The sequence below is a fragment of the Mastigoproctus giganteus genome, chromosome 3 (assembly GCF_048544385.1).
Source record: "Mastigoproctus giganteus isolate SK-2022 chromosome 3, ASM4854438v1, whole genome shotgun sequence".
NCBI lineage: Eukaryota > Metazoa > Arthropoda > Arachnida > Uropygi > Thelyphonidae > Mastigoproctus > Mastigoproctus giganteus.
Genome location: NC_143577.1, coordinates 8,301,882 through 8,326,656, shown reverse-complemented (window position 1 = coordinate 8,326,656; position 24,775 = coordinate 8,301,882). Strand labels below are relative to the sequence as shown.

General features: G+C 37.9%; 1 protein-coding gene across 1 annotated transcript in view; it reads left to right on the top strand.

Moving 5' to 3' along the window:
* INPP5E (Inositol-3-phosphate synthase) overlaps positions 1 to 24,775 on the top strand; it is a 61,788-nt gene that overhangs the window by 19,357 nt on the left and 17,656 nt on the right. The window contains exons 6-9 of the mRNA XM_090369845.1: positions 5,700 to 5,819; positions 9,924 to 10,028; positions 16,032 to 16,199; positions 23,335 to 23,447. Coding sequence (XP_090225971.1) covers positions 5,700 to 5,819; positions 9,924 to 10,028; positions 16,032 to 16,199; positions 23,335 to 23,447 — 506 coding nt within the window. The remainder of the gene's footprint in view (positions 1 to 5,699; positions 5,820 to 9,923; positions 10,029 to 16,031; positions 16,200 to 23,334; positions 23,448 to 24,775) is intronic.

Here is a 24,775-nt window from a genome sequence, read left to right as displayed (position 1 = left end):
GACAACTAGTTCTCAAGGCATCATTGCTCAGAACTGTGTGGCATAGTATACAGGGTGTTTCAAAAATACATGGCATAACTTCAGGAATGAGTTCCTCATATGTAGACAATAAAAATATTTTATATCATCATAGTTTCGGAAATGCTTGGTTTCCGAGTTTTGAAGGTCTGTCTATGACACTTAACTGTTCACATCACCTTATAGTAATTGTTCAAAATGTCCACCTTCTACCTGAATACAGGCCTCACATCGACATCTCATGGACTCGCGAAGATGATGCCAAATTCCTGGCATTAGCATTAGTAGAGGCATTTGATGCAAGAAAGCAAGCTTATGCAGCATCAGCCAAAAAAAAAAAAAAAAAAACCCACTTCCACTTCACCCCTCTGTTCGTTCAAAATACCTGTCCAGCTGAGCCTTAAACTTATTTAGGCTATCAACCTCCACCACAAGGGATGGAAGTCTGTTCCACCAACCAACCACCCGCTGGCTAAAGGCAAATTTCCGCACGTCTATCCTACATCTGTCTTTCCTCAATTTGAATTTATGCCCTCTCAGGTGATTTTTCTGAGCTAGAGGAAGAATCCCATCAGCATTGAGCATGCTTAAACCATTCAAGGCTTTATACACCTCTATCAGATCACCTCGCTGGTGCCTAGTCTCCAGACACTGTAATTTACAAAACTTAAGCCTTTCTTCGTAAGAGCACCCCTTTGTTCCATTCACTAATCTTGTTGCCCTTCTCTGTACTCGTTCCAGCAGCTCTACATCCTTCTTGAAATGAGGCCTCCAGACCTGTATACAGTACTCTAGGTGTGGCCTGACCATCGCCTTATACAATGGAATAATCACCTCCTTATCCCTTCTGGAAAAATTATTGTATATCATTGACAATACTCCATGAGCTACTCTTGCAGCCCGTCTGCACTGCTCAGAGAACTTCATATCTGCCTGCACAACCACCCCCAAGTCCCTTTCATTCTCTACCACTGTCAGTGTAGTACCACAGAGTTGATACGTTGCTCTGGGGTTGCTGTTTCCCATGTGTAGTACTTTACATTTGTCAATGTTAAACTTCATTTGCCACCTCTCAGCCCATCTGCTCAACCTTTCCAGATCCTGTTGCAGCAGCAGCATAGTGTCAGTAGTGTCCTTGACAACCCTGCCAACCTTTGTATCGTCTGCTAACTTGGACATTAAGCCCGATATACCATCATCAATGTCATTTATAAATACAGAAAACAATAATGGATCCAACACTGAGCCCTGAGGGACTCCACTAATAACATCAGTCCACGATGAGCAGTGTCCGTTGATTACCACTCTCTGTCTTCTCCCCCTCAACCACCCCTTTATCCATAGCAGCAATTTGCCTCCAATGTCACACTGCTCCAATTTGTGTAGCAGTCTTCCATGTGCAACAGTATCAAAAGCCTTTCTAAGATCCAAGTATATAATATCAAAGTTATTCCCTGCATCCAGTTCTTTTGTGACTGCATCATAGTATCCAATCAAGTTGGTCAGGCAAGACTTCCCCTTAACAAAACCATGCTGTGTCTGAGCTATAACTGAAGTCTTGTCTAAATGATCCTGCAGTGCTTCTTTAACCAGTGCCTCCATTAATTTTCCTGGAACAGAAGTTAAGCTCACAGGTCTATAATTACTTGTGTCAGCCTTTGATCCTCCTTTGTGAATTGGGGTCACATTTGCACATTTCCAGTCTATGGGTACCTCCCCTGAGTCCAAGGAAGCTCTCATAATTATGGCTAAGGGTTTGCTTACTTCCTTTGCTGCTTCCTTTAATATAACTGGATAGATCCCATCCACCCCGGGTGCCTTTCTTGTGTTTATCTTCAACAGTTTCTCCTCCACTTTACTCCCAGTTATTTCAAGATTCTGTAGCTTACTGCTAGAGTTGGATACACCTCTGGCATTCCCCTCGCTGAATAACTTTTCATGTGTGAATGTCGATGCAAAATATTAATTTAGTTTGTTAGCTACCTGAGCAGGATCATCAACTCTTGACCCATCAATATCAAGTGGACCAATCTGATTCATCTCCTTCCTTCTAGAGTTTACATAAGTAAAGAACTCTTTGCTGTTTTTCTTTGCATCCCTTGCCAAGGATTTCTCATAATCTGCCTTCGCCTGCCTAACCTCCTTTGTAACTTGGTTGCATATCAACTTGTATCTATCATAGGCTTCTGTGTCATGTGTTAATTTGTATGTATCCCATGCATTTTTCTTCTCTGCCATATGCCTCATTAGTTCATCTGACATCCATTTTGGCCTAAACCTTGAACAATATTTCTTAGTTGGTATGTAAAGCCTAGTAGCTTCCAAAATAAGTTCTTTGAATGCTTCCCATTTTGAATTTGCTGTTGGTAACATCATCAGTTGGTCCACTGTATAGAATTTAAATGCTGTCTCAGTCCATCGTAGTCGCCTTTACGGAAGCAATAACCCTTCCCTTTACCCCTAATGGTAGTTACCTCTTTGAGTAAATCCCACTTCAGCACACTGTGATCACTGCCACCTAGTGGTTCATTTATCTGCAGATTCTTAATGCATGAAGAATCACTGCTGATAATCAAATCAAGAGTATTACTCCCTCTAGTTGCCTCCCGAACATGCTGATGTAGAAAACAATCATCCAATAAATCCCCAAAAGGCTTGCTAGTGTGTGAGTAACCAGCCCCCAAATTCCAGTCAATATCTGGGAAATTAAAATCTCCCATTATAAGACACTCTGATTTACTGGCCCACTCTATTTCCCTGTACAGTTCCTTATTATACTCATCAGAGTCATTAGGCCTATAGCATACTCCTACTCTCAATTTTGATCTCCCAATGTTTATGTCACACCAAACTGACTCCACACTGCACTGTCCAGCGATGTCAACTGGCTTCACTTCCTTGGTTTTTATGTGTTTCTTAACTAATAGCATAACCCCTCCCCCCTTCCTATCCTGTCTATCCTTTCTGTAGACGTTGTACTCCCCAAATTGCAGTTCTGCATCCCTTATTTCTGTGTGACACCACGTCTCTGATATCCCAACAATATCTGCCTTCGATGTTTTGAGCAATACCTCAAATTCATCAAATTTATTTACTAAACTCCTAGCATTGGTGTACACGCAAGTATACCTGCACCTGTTTCTATTCTTAGTTACCCTAACACAACCCATGTGTTTACTTGTACCGCAATGGCTCCCAGCAGTCTCTGAAATAACATGCATCTTGTTTTTCAGGCTTCTGCTCATTCTAATAGAAGCAGTGCAAGAATCTCTTTCACCTCTGCCAGTGGCTACTGTCAATCTATTGGCCTTTGTCTCCCCCCAAGCTAGCAGTTTTCCGACCCACCTAACACTGCCTCGATAGCATCAGCAAATATTCTTGCACCCTTTCTATTTAAGTGTATCCCATCCCTGTAGAAGCAATCTCTCCTGTTAACAAGTACAGTCCAGGCTGAAAAAAATTCTACCCCTTGAGCTTTGCACAATCTTTCCAGGGCCGAATTGATCGACAAGGCTCTCATCATATACTCCCTCCTATCGTGTCTGGGCAGAATTGCAGACACTTTCAAATTCAACCCTAATTCTCGGCTTTTGTTCAACAGTGACCTGTACTTGTTAAACATATTTCATATTGTCTCTCAACCTGCCACAATTCGATTGTGGAGAGTTTTCACATCAGCTACTAGAGTCGAATACACCAATGACTTTAAATGGCCCCAAGAAGAAATCTAGTGGGTTTAAATCAGTGAGCGTGGAGGGCAGGCAGTTGGTCCATCTCTACCTATCCACCGACCAGGAAACCTTCGATTCAGGTAATTGCGTGCTAGGTGGCTGAAATGTGCAGGAGTGCCATCGTGCATGAAATGTGCTTGTTGACAAATGATCAGTGGCGTTTTCCTCTAAGAAATCAGGCATGTTGTTTTCAAGAAAGTTTCTGTACACCTGCCCTCTGAGTTAGTTTGGAAGTACATGGGGCCCAAATAACTTATCACCAAAAATACCTGCCCAGATGTTGAGGCTGAACCACTGTTGGTGATGTGATGGAAGAATTGCATGTGGGTTTGCCTCAGCCCATACATGCTGATTGTGAAAGTTTTGGATTCCATCTTGTGTGAACTGTGCTTCATCTGTGAATATCATTATAAGGCAGGAAAGTGAGGAGTTGTACCACACTGCTGCAAGAACCACTGGCAGAACATTACTCACGCAGGGTAATCTGCTGGTGACAAGGCTTGTATCCATTGCAGATGGTAAGGATATAGTTGGTGTTCTCGCAACCCATGTTTAGTCTCTAGAGCAAAGTCTCCGGCACCCCCTCCCCCCATACTTCTCCTTCAACCCATGCACGGTACTAAGTACTATAGGTTTTGATACCTTTCGTGTTTGGAGTTTTCATAAAAAAAAAAAAAAAAAAAAAAACTCCAAATAGTTGAACATTGAACAGCCAGTTGCATTGCTATTCTGCATGTGGTGATTCCAGGAGTGGCATGCACAACATCCAAAATCACTTCCTGTACTTCAGGACTCATAGATCTTGGGTCATCCTCTGTCGGCAGCACGAGGTGTAAAGGTCCCCATGTTCACAAAGGCGGCGATGGATACCTTCAGACGTTTTCCTGTCTGGATATCTTCTTTCTGGGAACCTTTCGAGGTACAAACAGTGAGCCTCCAGAGCATTGCCATCCACCAAACCATACATAAAGTGCATATCCGCTTGCTCCTGATTTGAGTACATGGTCGGAATGGAAAACCACCAGATTCTGTCAGTACCTTGTGATGGACTTCATTTTCCTGAAAAATCAGTTTTCCTGGTTCACAAATTTAATTGATATAAGTGATTGGGAGCATGCTCACAAATGTTTATTTATTATTATTAAAAATGGTTACAACCACATATATATATATATATGCTTTATATATATATAAAGCAGCATGCACTTATTTGTGTGTGTGTCTATATATATATATATACACACAAATATATAATAAATGGGTGCATGCTGCCTTATATATATATCCACCCCACCAACCTTTTATAGAGAGGCATAGGCTCTCTTGGCAACCTACTCCCACAATATGACAGTCCTGGACATTCCTGTGAGCTTGCTAAAAAGTTCAAAAACGTTCCATTGCCTTCTGCATCATCCCCAACTATCAACCTGGTAGTAATCTATACATCAGAAGGAAAAAAAATAATAGATTTGCATTCTATGATATGAAATTTAAAAATTAAATGTTATTTTTATTTTTTGTTATAAAAAGTTTTCACCCTTAATAACAGTAAGCACAGCCTAATAGTGGCAAATACAAAAAAGTGACTTTACCTAACTGGTTCTCAAACACCCCAGTGGAGGGGGTGCCTAACCCTCCCCCCCCCTCCACTGGGGTGTTTGAGAACCAGTGAGGTAAAGTCACTTTTTGTATTTTCCACTATTTTGCTGTGCTTACTGTCATTAAAATTCCAAACAACTGAATTTTCATGTAATGCTGACTTTGGTTATACTGCTTTTCTGAATTGCCTTGCTATCATGAGTAGCACACTATTGCTTACCTATAATATGAATAAAGAAGGACTAACATGCACTCCTAGAATACAAAAATGGAAGTTTTTAATAAAATAAAAAATTATATCTCTCTCTCTCTAGTAAAGCATAATACCAAAATACCATTGATTATTTATAGCACCTGAAGATGCCTCCATTGCAACTCGACCTGGTTCGGTTGTTAAAACTAAAGGAGCAGTAGCTGCTTGTTTTAAGTTTTTTGGGACATCATTACTGTTCATCAATTCTCATTTTACTGGTAAGATTTACTTTAAAAAGTTTAATATAATACTGTAATTGTCTTCTTGGTTATCTCCTTGTTTTGGACTGATGTAACAGTGTTATTATTAATGAATACACATTTCTGAATTTTATATATTTGTACAGAATAATAAATCAAAGTTGCACTAATTCTTACTACTTAAAATTAAGTTTTCAAATACTTGTTTTCATTTTGGTTGAGACATTATTTTATTTTATTTTTTGAAAACATTGTCTTTCAAAAGCCTTTGAATTATTTTAACGATCTTTCACTTGAATAATTTAATATTAATGTACAAAGCAAAATTTTTTTCTTCAAGTTATCCTTACTTTCCTCTTGGATTATGATGTATTCTCATCTTTTTACAAAAGAGAGTTAACCTAACCATATCTGCCCATCTTGTTTTTGGTCTTTTTTCTTAACGTATACGCCGACCGGGCTAGCCGAGTAGGTAAAGTACCTGCCCGGCAACCCAAAGGTCGCGGGTTCGATTCCCGCCTCGGGCTTGGATCAAAGTACTGCAAAAACATTGGGAGTTGCAATATGGCCACAGAAGCCGATGCGCCAACAACTACCAAATCAATCAATCAATCAATCAATCTTAACGTATACTGTTGGGCTTTTCCAATAAGGTTTGCTAGTTGTTTCATTTATTTCTCTATATATATGTTCATCAGTTGACTGTAAATTACATTATAGTCTTAAATTGTATTCTCTGTAATAGCATTTTTTTTTTCTTGTCATTTTATTTTTCAGATTTAGCACTGATTAACTCCCACAGTATAAAAAATATTAGAATTAATCTTATCACTGATTTATATGTTCCCTTTCTTAAATTTGCATTTAGCCAGAATTTAACTCCTTCAGAATTCATTTCAGTTTACAGTGGTACCTTGGTATACGTCCGCTTTGGAATAAGTCCAACTTGATATACGTCCTGTTTGGTCGCAAAAAATTTTGTTTGGTATGCGACCTTTGTTTGGAATACGACTCGTGTGCGTCAGAATGAGTCACGACACCGCACACTACCCTTGTTTACCTCTCTCAAGACAAAGCCACAACTCAGAGATGCCACATCTTATCCCCTCTCCAAAAACTGAATAAAAGCTGACCAAGGACAGACACTAGCAAAGTACGTGCGCCCATTGTCACTCGGCTTTCCGAATAAAACTGACCGAGGACGTATGCGCACACGGTGCGCGTTTACATCCTCAATCAACTGAATTCTGTTTTTGAAGAAGGGGTAAGATCTGGCATCTCTGCCACGACTGCCCACGAGCGTCAGTACGACAGTTTCTACCATTCAGTCAACAATCCACACTATAACTCTCTGTGAATTTTCACGTGATTTTGCATTTTTTCGTGTAAATTTTTTGTAAATTCATTAACCATGAGTTCTAAGAAAGTTAATGAGAAGAGCCAAGCAACGAAGAAAATGGTTAGGATCACCATGGAGGTGAAAAAAGAGATTGTTGAAAAGTATGAAGGTGGCTTGCGCATCTGGGACTTGGCTGCTGCATACCGTATGCCGAGAACAATGGTATCTACGATTGTGAAAAACAAAGGCATTATTAAATCTGCTAACATTGCGAAGGGGGGGTGAAATCGATTACCAAACAAAGATCAGGGACATTAGAGCATGTTGAGAAATTGCTTTTGATCTGGATAACAGAAAAACAGTGTGCTGGCGATAGCATATCGGGGGCAATGATTTGCGAATAGGCAAAACTGATGCATGCCGATCTTTTGAAAAACAACGCAGGAATGAGCCAAGAAAGTGAAGTGTTTAAAGCCAGCCATGGCTGGTTTGATAATTTTAAGAAGACTGGCATTCACAGCGTTGTGAGGCATGGAGAGGGAGCCAGTGCTGATAAAGATGCTGACAATGATTTTGTTACAGAGTTTGGGGAATGGTTTAAGCATGCTCAATGCTGATGGGATTCTTCCTCTAGCTCAGAAAAATCACCTGAGAGGGCATAAATTCAAATTGAGGAAAGACAGATGTAGGATAGACGTGAGGAAATTTGCCTTTAGCCAGCGGGTGGTTGGTTGGTGGAACAGACTTCCATCCCTTGTGGTGGAGGTTGATAGCCTAAATAAGTTTAAGGCTCAGCTGGACAGGTATTTGGAACGAACAGAGGGGTGAAGTGGAAGTGGGTTTTTTTTTTTTTTTTTTTTTTGGCTGATGCTGCATAAGCTTGCTTTCTTGCATCAAATGCCTCTACTAATGCTAATGCTAATTTGTGGAGGCTGAGGGTTTTGTTCTCCAACAAGTTTTTAATTGTGATGAAACAGGCCTGTTTTGGAAGAAAATGCCTAACAGGACCTATATTACACAAGAGGAGAAAGACGCTTCCGTAGCCAGGTGGGAAGGAGCAGCAGTGCGTAGCACACGCTTCTTGATTAGACCGGGGTTCGAGCCCATCACCACCAAATACAGAAAGGTCAGGGAATGACCACCGCATATTCACGGAGCAATATGGCCTTAGTTGCTAATGCTCCTAAAAACCAAATAACAAACAAGCAAACAAGAGGAGAAGGCATTGCCAGGGCATAAGCCATGAAGGACAGGCTAACTCTCTTGTTCTGTGGCAATGCAAGTGGGGATTGCAAACTGGAGCCTCTATTGATCTACCACTCTGAAAACCCGAGGGCCTTTAAGAAACATAACGTGCAGAAAACTCAGTTACCTGTGATGTGGAGGTCAAACAGCAAGGCTTGGGTAACCAGAGAATATTTCAGCGAGTGGTTTAATGTTTTGTTTGGGCCAAGTGTAAAAAGTTATTTAGAGGAGAAAAACCTGCCTCTGAAGGCCATCCTCATAATGGACAATGTTCCAGCTCACCCTCCAAGCTTGCAGGACTATGTGCTGCCTGAGTTTGACTTCATCACTGTAAAGTTCCCCCCCCCCCCAAACACAACTCCTCTCATTCAGTCCATAGACCAGCAGGTCATCAATAATTTCAAGAAACTCTACACTAAAGCACTATTCCAGAGGTGCTTTGAAGTGACCTCTGACACAGAATTAACCCTGAGAGAGTTTTGGAAAGATCACTTTACTTTCGTCCATTGCATATCTCTTATCGACAAAGCCTGGCAGGAAGTTTCCTACAGAACAATGAACTCTGCTTGGAGGAATTTGTGGCCAGAAGCAGTGACTGAAAGGGACTTTCTGGCTGTGCCTATAGTGGAGGATATTGTCTCTCTGGGCAGGTTCATGGGTCTGGATGTGAGTGATGGTGATGTGGAGGAGTTAGTGGAGGGGTACAGGGAATTGCTGACCACTGAGGAGCTGCAGGAACTTGAGAAGGAGGAGCACAAGACTAAGATGGATACACTCTCTTCAGGCTCGGAGGAGGAGGAGGAGGAGGAGGAGGAGGAGATAGAGGAAACCCCTACTTCATTAATCAAGGAAATCTTTGCCAAATGGATGGATGACAAAAACTTTGCAGTGAAGTACCACCCCAACAAAGCCCAAACAAGTCATAATAGCATTGTCTGGAATGACCAGACAATGTCACATTTCCAAAACATCCTGAGGAGAAGGCAAAAGCAAATTTCTTTGGACAGATTTTTAGTAAATGTCAAACCTGGTGAGCCTCAACCAGGTCCAAGTAGGGAAAAGAGAAAATTAAAGTTTGTTAAATTTTCATTTATTTCATCTAATTGCTTTTGTATTCATGTATTTTAGTATTAAGCAGTGTTTAAATTATTTTATACAACCCCATCAATGTATAATATGCCAATAACAATAGGATTTTTTTTCATGGGAACAGATTAATCATTTTCCCTTTATTTCTTATGGGAAAAATTCGTTTGGTATACTTCCTGTTTGGTATAAGTCCAAGGATCTGGAATGGATTAAGGACGTATACTGAGGTACCACTGTATAGATAATTTATTTTTCTTATTTTTTTTTTAATATTCTTGTCAGTTTCCAGCTGATTCTGTAGTTTGTGTTTGGGGAAAAATCTAGTAATATAAGATTAAATAAAAACAGTATAAACTGTTACATGCTTGGTACATTCTAAATAGTTAGATTTAGCTTATAACTTGTGAAAAGCACCATCATGAAACTCACTCTGTTTTTTCCTCCCTTAGCTCATGAAAGGAAACTTCGTGAAAGGCTTTCTGACTATGAAAAAATATGCAGCATAATTGACCTTCCCAAACTTTTTTCTTTAAAGTCACAATATCGGAGTAAAGGTATTAAATTTGATTTCAAATTTTGAATTTTATTGTTTTCTAAATATTCTTAACAATACAGAATTTCAATAAGATTAGAATTTATAAATAGTATTTATAACTGTATAGAGATAAAATTTATGTAGAAAGTTTGTTAATGTGAATTTTTGGATTAAAAAAAAAAATTCTTTGTGGGTGACATAGGTTTTGTTTAGTGCACCATACCAGACTATATATTAGAAAGTAAAATTTTTATTTGTATTCTAATTTTACTGGGAATGTATGTAGTTCAACCTCTCAGCCTATTTTAAAAAGCAAAAATTTAATGTGGTTATGTGGCTTATTTTTAGCTTGCAATTTTACTTATGGTTACTAATTACTATCTGAATCAAACATTGTGTGATACCAAACATGGTAATCCAACATTGTGTGATACCAAATGTTATTGTTCATAGGCTGGTGGGCTGTAATTATATAATGATTTCAGGCATATTCATAATCAGGGTACAGGTACAGAGGTATGTATGCCATGTGTTTGAATCCATACAATACCACAGAATAATACAATATTCTTGTGGTCTTTACCTTGTGAGCTGCTCTGACCCTGTTTTCTGGGTTAGAATTTCTGCTGAATAATATAATAATACAATATTCTTGTGGTCTTTATCTTGTGAGTGCTCTGACCCTGTTTGCTGGGTCAGAGCAGTTCACATCCTGGAGTATCAGCAGAAATCAGGCAACTGGGCATCAGGCAACACATCGACAATCTCCAAGGCAGAATGCGCTGGTCCCACAGGAATTAGTTATTGTTGGTGACTCTATTGTCAGAGATACGGGGAATATATTGTGTAAAAAGGATAGTGGAATAGGACCAGGGTATGTCTGCCAGGGGCAAAAGTTGATGACGTTGTAAAGCATATATCATCTTTTAAAAGCACAAAAAGGTGATATTGTTGTACACATTGGCACCAATGACATTAAGAGTAGGAGATCTGCAGATTTACTTAACAAGTACAGGTCAATGTTGCAAAAAAGTCATGAGTTAGGGTTAAATTTGAAAATGTCTGCAATTCTGCCCAGACATGATAGGAGGGAGTACATGATGAGAGCCTTGTCAATCAATTCGACCCTGGAAGGAATGTGCAAGGCTCAAGGGGTAGAATTTTTTTCAGCATGGTCTGTACTTGTTAATAGGAGTGACTGCTTCTACAGGAATGGGATACACTTAAATGGAAAGGGTGCAAGAATATTTGCTGATGTTATCGAGGCAGTGTTAGGTGGGTCGGAAAACTGCTAGCTTGGGGGAGGGATTCACAGACTAAAAGGTTAAAAGTAGCTGCAGGCAGAGGTGAAGGTGATTCTTGCACTACTATTAGAATAAGCAGCGGCCTGGAGCGAGGGGTGCTGGGGGTTTCAGGGAGTGATGTGACAGTCATCGTGAAACAGGTGGATATATGGGTTGTGTTAGAGTAACTAAGAATAAGAATAGGTGCATGTATACTTGCATGTATACCAATGCTAGAAGTACAGTAAATAAATTTGATAAATTTGAAGTGTTGATCAAGACATCAAAGGCGGATATTGTTGGGATATCAGAGACGTGGTGTCACACATATTAGGAATGCAGAATCGGAATTTGGGAAGTACAATGTGTACAGAAAGGATAGACAGGAATGGAAGGGAGGAGGTGTTATGCTGTTAATTAAGAAAAACATAAAATCGAAGGAAGTGCATCCAGTTGATATAGATGAACAGAAAACGTTCAGTCAGTTTGGTGTGACATAAGCACTGCGATAGCAAAAATAAGAGTAAAAAAAAAAAAAAAAAAAGTAAAGTGCAGCCATTATCAACCCACTGTAGGATGGAAGCCTCCTCAACAATTCATGCTGAGGGAAATGGACCATAATCTGCCACCCTGGTCCAGTGCGGGTTGACAGATCAACCGTATTCAGCAGTCAGGGGCTTGAACCCCGATCTAACTCAAAGAGCGTGTGCTACTGCACTCCCACTCCTGCCCACTCGGCTACCGAGGCCTAGGAGTGTGTTATAGGCCTAATGACTCAAATGAGTACAGTGAACGATTGTACAGAGAAATAGAGTGGGCTAGTAAATCAGAATGTCTTATAATGGGGAATTTTAACTTCCCAGATATTGACTGGAACTTGTGGGTTGGTCACTCACACACTAGTATGACTTTTGTGGATTTATTGGATGATTGTTTTCTGCAGCAGCATGTTCGAGAGGCAACCAGTGAACATCACCCAGTTGGTACATTTCTCTGGGGTTACTGCTATCCATATGCAGTACTTTGCATTTGTCAATGTTAAACTTCAGTTGCCACTTCTCAGCCCACCTGCCAACTTTTCCAGATCCTGTTGCAGCAGCATACTGTACAACCCTGCAAACCTTTTGTATCATCTGCAAACTTTGACATTAAGCTTGATATACCTTCATAAATATCATTGATAAATAAACAAAACAGGATAGGAAAGAAGGAGGTATCGTGCTGTTAATTAAGAAAAACAAAATCAAAAGAAGTGCATCCAGTTGATATAGATGAACAGTGCACTGTTGAGTCAGTTTGGCGAGACATAAGCACTGCTAAAGCAAAAATAAGAGTAGAAGTACGTTATACCCCTAATGACTCAAATAAGTACAATGAATAATTGTACAGAGAAACAGAGTGGGCTAAGTAAATCAGAATGTCTTATAATGGGGGATTTTAGCTTCCCAGATATTGACTGGAACTTGTGGGTTTACACTAGTATGACTTTTGTGGATTTATTGGATGATTGTTTTCTGCAGCAGCATGTTCGAGAGGCAACCAGTGAGGGTAATACTCTTGATCTGGTTATCAGCAGTAATTATTCGTGAATTAAGAATTTGCAGATTAAGGAACCACTAGGTGGCAGTGATCACAGTGTACTGATGTGGGATTTACTTAAAGATATATATGGTGGCTCTGTAGCCACCGGGTGTAATCAAGAAGTGTAGCACACTTCTTGATTACACCTGGGTTTGAGCCCGTGACTACCAAATATGGAGGATGTGGAAAGGTCAGGGAATGACTACCGCAAATCCCCAGGGCAATATGGCCTTAGTTGCTAATGCTCCTAAAAACCAAATAACAAACAAACAAACAAACTTAAAGATATAATTACCATCAAGGGTAAAGGAAAGGGTTTTTGCTTCCGTAAAGGTGAGTACAGTAATCTCAGAGTTTTTAAATTCTGTACAGTGGGATCAACTGATGATGATGTTACCAACAGCAAATTCTAAGTGGGAAGCATTCGAGGAATTAATCATTGCAGCTGCTAAAAGTTTTATACCTATTAAGAAATATTGTTCAAGGTTTAGGCCTAAATGGTTATCAAATTAACTAATGAGACTTATGACAGAGAAGAAAAATGCATGGGATGTGTATAAATTATCAGGTGACACAGAAGCTATAAGCTAGTCTGTAATCAAGTGACAAAGGAGGTAAGGCAGGCGAAGGCAGATTACGAGAAATCCTTGGCAAGGGATGCTAAGAAAAACAGCAAGGATTTCTTTACTTATATAAACTCTTAAAGGAAGGGGATGAATCTGATTATCCACTTGATATTGATTGTTCGACTGTTGATGATCCTGCTCAGTTAGCAAACAAACAATGAGTATTTTGCACCTTCATTCACACATGAGGAGTTATTAAGGTTTGAAAATGCCAGAAGGTTATCAAATTGTAGAAGGGTGCTTAATGATTTTGTAATAACAGAGAGCAAAGTGGAGGAGAAATTCTTGAATTTAAACATAAGAAAGGCACCTGCAGTGGATGGGATCAATTCAGTTATATTAAAGGAGGCAGCAAAGGAAGTAAGCAAACCCTTAGCCATAATTATGAGAGCATCCTTGGACTCAGGGGAGGTCCCCACTCACTAGAGATGTGCAAATGTATCCCCAATTTACAAAGGGGGATCGAAGGATGACATGAGTAATTACAGACCAGTTAGTTTAACTTCTGTTCCGAGTAAAATAATTGAGTCACTGGTTAAAGATGCATTGCAGGATCATCTAGACAAGACTGCAGCAATTATTCAAACACAGCATGGGTTTCTTAAGGGAAAGTTTTGCCTGACAAATTTGATTGCTTATTGTGATGTGGTTACAAAGGAACTGGATGCAAAAAAATAATTTTGATATCATATACTTGGATTTCAGGAAAGCTTTTGACACCGTTGTGCATGGAAGACTACTGTACAAATTAGAGCAGAATGGTATTAAGGGTAAATTGCTACAATGGATAAAAGGATGATTGAGTGGGAGAAGACAGAGGATGGTAATCAATGGGTGCTGCTCTTCGTGGACTAATGTTATTAGTGGAGTCCCACAGGGTTCGGTGTTGGGTCCACTGTTGTTTTGTATATTTATCAATGATATTGTTGAAGGTATATCAGACTTAGTGTCGAAGTTTGCAGATGATACAAAGGTTGGCAGGGTTGTTAATGACAGTAATGGCAGTGTGCTACTACAACAGGATCTAGAAAATTTGGGCAGATGGGCTGAGAAGTGGCAACTGAAGTTTAACTTTGACAAATGCAAAGTACTGCATATGGGTAGAAGTAACCCCAGAGAAACGTACCAACTGTGTGGTACTACACTTAAGGTGGTAGAAAATGAAAAAGGCCTGGGAGTAATTGTGCAGTCAGATATGAAGTTTTCTGAGCAATGCAGACAGGCTTCCAGGGCAGGTCATGGGGTTTTGTCAATGATATATAGGAATTTTGCTATCAGGGAAAAGGAAGTGATTGTCCCTCTGTATAAGGCAATGGTCAGGCCACACCTTGAGTACTGCGTACAGGTCTGGAGGCCTCATTTTAGGAAGGATGTAGATTTGCTTTAGAGTGTATAGAGAAGGACAACAAGATTGGTGAGGGGAAATGAAGGGATCCTCTTACCAAGAGAGGCTGAAGTTCAGCAAATTGCAGTGGCTGGAGACTAGGCACCTGCGTGGCGATCTGATTGAGGTGTATAAGGCCTTGAATGGGTTAAGCACACTGAATTCTGCGTGACGAACCTAAGGGAGCATAAATTCATATTAAGGAAAGACAGATGTAGAATAGATGTGCGGAAATTTGCCTTTAGCCAGCGGGTGGTTAATCGCTGGAACAAACTTCCATCTGTCGTTGTGGAAGTTGATAGGTTAAATAAATTTAGGGAGGAACTGGACAAACATTTAGAAGGAATGGTTATGTGAATTTTTTTTTTTTTTTTGGCTGATGCTGCCTAAGCTCATACACTGCTTTCTTGCATCACATGCCACTACTACTGTCAGCAGAAATTTTTCTTTATTACACCTTATTTTTTGTATTCAAAACATCTATACCTTCCTGTGTACTGTACTATACTACATGCATGTGTACTAGTGTACTATGTATGCTAATGAAGCAAGGAAATATCATTATACAATTATTGTACATAAGTGAATTTTCCATTGGCGCTGTGCTTTTTATTTACATTACTGCAATACAAATGCAACTCATGGCAAAGTGCCTCTGCAGTATGAGATTGATGCAGTAAGTAGCAAACCTAATTTGCTCAATGCCACAAACAGAAAGATATTCATTGATATTCTCTCTAATACTTTACTAGACATGAATTTAAAATTGACATTACAGCACATGACAATGTTTGTTGTGATTTTGGTTATTGCCATTTGTTCACATTTAACAGATTGAACCATCACTTATGTTTTTAACTGTTAATACTACCTTTTAGTCATTATGAATGTGAACAAATGACAATGACAAATGACAGATATAAATAAGTTCAGTTATCAGTGCTTAATGTTAAAATCAGACACCTCTCAATTTGAAAGCGTGCGAGATTTTAAAACATTTACTGTAATTTTTAGTTCTGTCAGTTATAAGTATAGTAATTTAAGAACTTTTAAAGAATTAAGACAAAGCTTGCTTCAGATTTGTCAACATTCACTCCTTATATTACAATGATATAACTATAACTAAAATTGAAATTGTTTACTTTCAGATGTAACAGAGAGGTTTGATTTTGCTTTTTGGTGTGGTGACTTGAATTTCAGGCTCGTTCAGGAAAGGCCTGTAATATTATCATATGTGGAAGAGAAAATAAATGATCCTCTTCCATCATTTGATTTGCTTTTAAGGTACGACCAGCTTCATCAAGTTATGGAAGATGGTTAGTATATTTATGAAATCATCTTATTAAGATATAATGATTTTTACTCTCTTCTAATTTAGAGAATATTTTTGATTCGTACCTGAGTTTAAAATAAATAACCAGATAAAAAATATTAGATACCTGTTGAAAGTTGTAGTAGGTAAATATGCTGCACTCTCAAAAGTATTTCCACCTGCTGACATTAATGAATTATGTTTCATTGTTGAATGCCATGTCAGTTATGTGCTCAACTGTAGTTTGTTTTTACTTTCCGGATTCAATTGTATGAAAAGTTAGAAGAATAAGGATGATACAATAATTGAAAAATGATGTAACGGGTGAAGAAAACTTGTGGAAAGGGATTAGCAATTCCTGAAGATTGTAATTATGCCACTACTTCTGCAAATGGTGAAATCAGAGGTCCAAGCATTAACAGGTGTAGCTGTAAGTGCATCCACTATCCACAGAGAGTTGCAAAACCTTCTAGTTCTTGCAGTTCATGTACTCAATATGATGCCAGTGAATGCGAAACGTACTAGAATTGGAGTTTTCTATTCTACTTGGACTCTATAATATTGGAAAAAGCAGTAACAAATTGTATTTCTTACTCTTTCAGGTTAGTTGTTTAATTATGGAGTTGGAGTAGACTACTTACCGCAATGCATCTTCCCAAGATTTGGAATTTGTAAGAGACAGGCTTATAAAGTAGGGCCATTTCTCTCTGTGTGGACTGGAGCTGTTAGCAAAGTCCACATCAAGTGCCTAGAACTCTTATAGTCACTCTTGATAGCTGAACGTTTCTATACTACTTATACTAGAAGTCCTATGGAAATTTATTCTGCTCTGTTAGCATAATAATGCCCCAAACCAAAGGAGCTAAGATTAGTTGGTAACCATCTGGATTGTGGCAAATGATGTTGAAGAATTAGCCTGTCTGGTGCAAGAATCCTGACTTGTTTCTCATGAACATCTTTTGAATGAGCCATAATTCTGAAACAGACCATGGTCAGTAGATCTTTCTCTAATTTCTTTGAAACTTTCAATAGAGTTGTCTTGAGAATAATTAAAAATTGATTGAAGGTAGTCCCAGGACACACGCACGCACGCACGCACGCACGCACGCACGCACGCACGCACGCAGTTAATTTCCTGAACGAACCGTATTTTCTTGAACGGTATAGGTGCCCTAATAATTCTGAGAATATATGCAGATTTTGAGCTATATCAGTGTTTGAAGGAGATTGCTTATGCATGGGTAATGCACACACGTAATTTCTACTACCAAGGCAGTTTTAATGCATCGTTTTTAATATATTGGTGGATACCACTGAGAATAAGTAACATTAATCTTCTCCATAGGTGAAGCATTACTTATTTGAGATAGTGAAATACCATGGCAACTTGTTGTGAAGGTATTCACAATATGAGATATAATTAAAATGATGCTTCATTTTAAGAAAAATATGCTTCTATTGGAACAGGTGCGGAGAAGGGCAGTGAGATTGGTGAAGGATACTCTTACAAGAAAGGCTTTACCAGAAAGGTTCTGCAAATTGCAGAATCTGGAGATGTTGGTAGTAGAAATGATGTGTGTGCATTACCCGTGCATAAGCAATCTCCTTCGTACGCTTAGGCATTTAGCCAAGAAATATCTTTTACATTATATCAGTGTTTAGTGTCCATTATGTAAAGTTTCATCATCATTAACCATTTTCAATCCATTACAGGATGAAGGCCTCTGCAGAAACTTTCCAGTTCCTTCTGTTTTGTGCAATGACCATCCATGGTGGTAGATGACTTTCATCAACCGGTGAAATACCACCACTTTGCTTATTGGAGGCTTGAAGTGGTGAAACCCATGCATCTAGAGCAAAGTTTCCGGCATCCCCCCCCCCCATACTTCTCCTTCAACCCATGCACGGTACTAAGTACTATAGGTTTTGATACCTTTCGTGTTTGGGGTTTTCATAAAAAAAAAAAAAAAAAATTACTACCCATTAACTCATGAATTTCATCTGTCCATCTCCATCGTCTTCTAGCTCCTCTTGGGTAGCATTCTGTTATTTTCTTAGTCCATCTGTCATCATGTCTTCGAGTTGTGTCCTGTCCAAGACCATTTTAGTTCTTTAGTTTTGATAAGAATGTCCTTTACTTGAGTTTGCTGCCTAATCCATGTGTTTCTCTTCTTATCTAACAGTCTGATTCCTAATATAATTCGTTCCATTCTTCGCTGTGTAGTTCTCAGTTTCTCTTTCATTCTTTTGCTGAGTTCCCAAGTTTCACTTCTATAAGTCATGGTGGGGATACTATTGGTTCATTATTTTATGTTTCAGACAAATTGGGATATTGTTCCTCAGTATGTGACTATATTTCCTGAATGCTATCCATCCAAAATTTATTCTTCTCTTGATTTCCAGTCATTTATCATTATTACAGCTGATGACTTGTCCCAGATAAGTATATGAATCCACCTTTTCAATTACTGCTCCTTCAATGATTATATCCCTTTCTGTGGTATACTTTTTCATCATTACTTTTGTTTTAGCCATATTCATCTTTAGTCCGAAATCCTTACTAACTCTGCATAACTGATTAAGATTTTCCTTTAATTCTTTGGGATCATGGCTTATGATCACAATGTCATCTGCAAATCGTAAATGGTTTAGGTACTCTCCATTCACATTGTCTCCTTTCTGCGACCAGTCTAACCTTCTGAAAGCTTCCTCAAGGGCAGCAGTAAACAACTTCGGAGATATTGTATCTCCTTATCAAACTCCTTTCCCAATTTTAAATTTGCTACACTCTTTGCCTAGTCTAATAAAGGAGGTAGCGTTCTCATATATTTTCTTCAAAATCATAATATATGGGGTATCTATGCCTTGTCTTTCCAGTGCCCGAAACGTTGCCTTATGTTGTATGGAGTCAGATTCCTTTTCATAATCCACAAATTCCAGGCATAATGTAAAGTTTAGGCATTTTTAAAGCATATATAAATTAAAGATGGAAGACTTGTTTTTTCCCCCCTTAGGATGAATTTTAATTGGAATTTATATAAATCTCAATTAAAATTCATCCTTAATATGGGGAGTATACTTTGTCACATTCAGACTGTCTTTATCGCAGAAAATGGACTTATATACTACTAAGTGCAATTTGTGTGTGTGTGTGTGTGTGTGTGTACCTTCAGAAGAAATAATTTCTCAAAGAAAGATCTTATTCCACCAAAAGCTATACCTGTTATTAAACAATCACATGCAGACAGGGAGACATTTCTTAACTTTGTAGTAGTATCGTGCCACTTGACAAGCCCTATGTGAAAATATTTAATTCTGGTGACTCACTGGTTGGGATTAGTAGCTGTTACTTTTTTTTGCACTTTCTTTATAATGTCTTTAGCCTTGTGTGTGTTTTTGTTTTTTTTATGAAAACTCCAAACACGAGAGGTATTAGAATCTATAGTACTTAGTACCGTGCTTGAGTTGGAGGTTGAGAAGATGAAAGAAGATATTTGTTGACATTAGACTTGAACTTCTGTAGACTAATTTTCAGGAAATACGTACGAAGGGAGGGTGTTCCAGACAATGTCAGTTGAGTGAATAAACGAGGAAGATGAAATGTTGGTTCTGTGGGTTTGAAGTTGGACAGTAAATGGATGTTGGCTGGTGGCGGCACGTGTTCAGACTGTTTTGAAAGAGAGAGCGGGACTTATAGAAGCTAATTCAGAAGAACAGTGCCCATGGAAGTATCTGTAGAAAAGGCATGCAGCAGAAATATCTATGAGACAGCGAGTGGAGAGACTCTGTTAGAGATGAGTCATTAATTAACCTAACTGCCCTCTTCTGAATGGAATCCAGGAGCCTGAGAGAGGTTTTAGGGGCACCGCCCCAGATGTGGGAACAATATTCCATGGTAGGGTGGATTTGAGATTTGTACAGAGTGAACAGCTGTTTGGAAGAAAAGTAATGCCAAGAGTGAAAGAGAGAACCAAGTTTTTTAGATGCAGAGGAAGCAATATTTGTAATGTGCTTGTGCCCAAGGAGATTAGAATTCAGGGTAATCCCCAAATGAGATATATCATTTTGCCTAGAAATCAGAGATAAACATGGGAGCAGAAGAATTCTTTTTGCGAGATATAAGACAAGATTGAGTTTTAGAAGGATTTAAATCAACTGAGTTGTCTTTGCTGAAGAATGTTTTTTTACTGCTTTTTGTTTTTTGTCCATTTATATTGTTGTTCGCTTTGTGTAAGCTGAGGGGGGGGAGCTGTGAAGCTATGTGATAAGGTTTACATTACTCAGTTGTGTTTGGAGTTAAGTCATGTAATGAAACACTACTTTTCCTTAAATTGCCATGTTTGCCACTATCCAAAAGCTTCTCCAAGTTTACCACTTGCCTGTGTGGGTATTATCCTGGAAAATAAGATAAATTCCAGTAGAATGCCCTTGAATAGAAATCAGTCAACTCCATTGAATTTGCATTCCAGGAAGGTGTCATAATAGTATTCTGCATTACCACAAAAGGTCAGGATGTTATTCTGATGTAATGTGCATCATGGCAGTAAAATTGATGCTTCGTTAGGAGGAAAAACAAAGCCACAGATTATCACATTTTACAATTTTGCAAAATGGAGGGGCTAACATAGTCGGATGAGTTGTGTGCAACATCTGATATCAGCTAGAGTACTATATGCTGGTCTAGGGCGATTTTTTTTTTCCTGATGGATTTAGCACGCATCAGTTTGCACATAACATACACATGTAGGTAGCAATATGGCAAATAAAAATGATTGCAATAGAAGATGAGCACACAAAGCAATGTATTGCTGTTATTTTTATATTTGAGTCATGCAGAATTTTCATGTAGGGGATGTCATAAGAACCTTGAGAAAAAAAAGTTACAAATGATTTTGTGTTATTATGTCGTGTTTATACGAGGTACATTCAAGAATTTCCCAAAATTTTACTATAAAAGTTTGTTGAGTGAACAGTTAGGCTTACTAACCTAATCACCTTTAAAGTACCTTCCTTCTAAACACCGACCCACACACATACATCAGTCCTCCCAAAATTTGAAACAGTCACTAAAATTGTTTTTTTTTTAGCATACATAGGGCCACTTCGGCATTTTTTTAATGTCATTGTCATCCACTGTAGCAGAATGATAACACCAAACCCTCATTTTCAATTTAGGGAACTGGAAGAAGTCAGATGGTACAAGGTCAAGGGGACTAGGGAGGCTGCTGCATGACTCTGATTTTTTTTCACAGCCAAGAACTGTTGAACTGCCATTGCCTTGTCATGCTGCATTGGGTGCTGCCTGGGTGCATCGTCATACTGCAGGATTCAGCATCCTTCCATTTTTGAAGTTGCCTTTGCCTCACATTCTCATGCAAATATATCAAAACTTCAAAGTAGTAAGCAGCAGTAATGCTTCTCCCCCTAGTCACATATTCATGGTGCACTGTGCCCTCATCACTTAAAAAATGGGCGACTCCGTAGCCAGATGGGCAGGAGCAGCAGTGCGTAGCACACGCTTCTTAATTAGACCAGGGTTCGAGCCCGTGACTACCAAATACGGAGGATGCGGAAAGGTCAGGGAATGACCACCGCATATCCCCGGAGCAATATGGCTTTAGTTGTTAATGCTCCTAAAAACCAAATAACAACAACTTAAAAAATAATCAGCATGACTTTGACTTCGGATTTTGTTGGATGAGATTTCTTGGGCTGTGCGGACATTTTGCGTGCTGTTCAGATGATTCCACCTTGATCTTGGGGGTGTAGGTGAACATTCAACTCTCATCCCCAGTGACTACTTTTCTTAGGAAGCTCAGATCCTGTGTAGATTTTTTGAATAAATCACCTGCAATAGCTTTCCTGCAATCCATTTTATTGTCTCTGACAGAAGCATGGAACAAACCACACATGCAACACATCCTGAAATCTTGCATTAGAATTGTGTGTACTGAGCCTACAGACAGTCTAACTTCATGAGCAATCTCCACAACAGTCATTTGCCTATCATTTTGCATGAGTTCCTTCACTTTCCGGACGTTTTCATCATTTCATGACGTCAAAGGGCATCCACTGTGAGGTTCATCTTCCAGTGTTTCCCCTCCATTTTTAAACCGATTAAACCACCTATTATTAAACTTCCTTCAAAGAAGCATCTCAAAACTTCAGTAATGCTTGCATCATCTTTGTAGCACTTTTCCGAAGTTTAAAGGAGAACTTGATGTTAGCAAGCTGTTTAAATTGTGACATTCTGCAATCAGTCAGTTGTGATACACAAGTGAAGTGGTCGAGCCAGTTCCTACTTAGTATGCATGCGCATCAATGTCAGTGTCCTGCGAAACCTTACAGCTATAGCTCATTCCATTTTAATACGAGCATACAATTCTGGAAACTTTTTGAATGTACTACGTATTTGTTCATACACAGGCAAAATTAATATAAATTTATTTATTATTTTTTTTTTGCCCATTGAAATACATTAATTTCAAAGTGTTTATTTGCTTAATTTGTTGTGTTGGAGTAATTTAAGTTTCATGCAATTAATGCCTCCACAAACTTAAATTTTCAGAGGATTAATTGTTTTGTGTTTAAGTGTAATAAATTTTTTTTTATTAAAAGTAATGAGTATTTTAATTGGCCAAAAAACACATTTGCAAAATTTATTATTAAAAAATTAAGAAACAAGGTTAATAAACATTTCAATCTACTGGTCGAGCATTAGTGAATTGCAAACATAATTCTAAAACCAGATGCTTTTTCAAATATTAAAGTTAAAATCTGGGGCCTGTCAGGTTATGTGATATCATTCGTATTACAAAACAGGGCAATGCTATTACTGGATTAAATTAAAATTTTTAATATTTTGACCATTATGAAAATTAATTTTGACAATATTGTAAGTTTTAGCCATAAAAATGTATTTTATTATCAAGGATGCATGCAGTTGTCACAAGGAACATTTTCGTGGCTGTAACCAAATATTATTGATCACATATAGTTTGGTAAATAAATGGTTATTTGACTGTGAGTTACATGTTTTTGGTAAATAAATAAATTTATTTACTAATTTGTTTAGTTAAATAAATTTTAATTCAAGATAGTTTTGATGTTTATCAGTTGTATAAAATAATATGTTTCAGGTTTAGCTTTTCATGGCTTCCAAGAGGGACACATATTATTTGGACCATCATATAAGTTTAATACAGGGACAACTTCATTTGATACTGTGAAGAGAAGAGTACCTTCATATACAGTAAGTAGATATCAGATTCTATTCATTTTGTATTATTTGAGGATTTTTGGTTTTGCAGTTTATGATTCTCTTCCTTTTGTTTCACAAATGAGCCAACATTATTTAGATTTATTTATGCCTGAAACTAGTTTCAAGAATTGTTTGTATTGTTATTTTCTTAATAAAATATTTTCACCTTATATTTTATTTTTGTTGAAGTGAAAATTTTTATTTCAAAGAAACATACTTATGCGCATACATGTATACAGGATGGTTATTAAGAAACTTAGCCACTTCACGGCAAAATATCTCAACAGCAGTCATTGTAGGCTTTGAAATTTTATAGATAGGCTACTGTAACCAGGCACTGAATAATGCAAAACATTATGGTTTCGCCAATGGTTGTTATAATCACTACATTTTATAATACAGCAGACTCTCAATTTACCGGAATTGGATTAACCGGGACACTTCAAGACATTAAATTTAAAAAGAAAAAAATTTTGTTTTGTTATGTCAGGAATGTCGATTTTTTTTTTTATAGTAAATATATATATATTTTTTTGTTTAGAAATCATGAAAATGATGGGTAAATGCAAAAGAGTTGCATTTTCAGTTAAACAAAAACTTGAAATTATTAAAAAGTTTAAAAATGGTGCACCCATTAAATCTTTAAAGAACCGTTATAATGTTGGTGACCAAACCACACGCATCATCGTAAAAAAATACAATGCTCTAAAATTTACAACAAAAAAAATAATAAAAAATAAGCAATCAATAATGACGATCATGGCACACACAAATTGTACAAGTGAGATATGGAGTAACAAGCAAAAAAAATAGGAAAGAAGAGAAAATTCTTAAAATTTATTTTTTTTATTTTTTTTTTATATGACTAAAGATTTCAATGAGGGGAACACACATTTCACCATAATAATGTAAAAACTCACAGAATTCCAGCTATTGGTATTATCGCAAATGCAATAAGATCAAATTTACTACCCATTTATAATTAGATGCACTAACAGAAAATGGAAAGTCCATAACATGGAAAGTGCAAATTATTTTTATTTTTTATGGTAGTGATAACCAGAAATGTGCTTTAGTAAAATGTGAGCTCGTGTGGAATGATAATAGTGAGTTTTTGCCTTAGCCCTGTGAAGTTCTTTACAGAAAATTTCATTTTGACCATTATCATGGTGCCGACTAAGAGAATAAGTGACAGCAGTACTAGTAAATCTACCAACAAAAGGAAAGTGATCGATTTGGATCAGAAAATTAAAATAATAGGGTTGTATGAAAATGGTCAAATATTAACAAGTATCGTGCTGAATTCAGATTTGTCAATA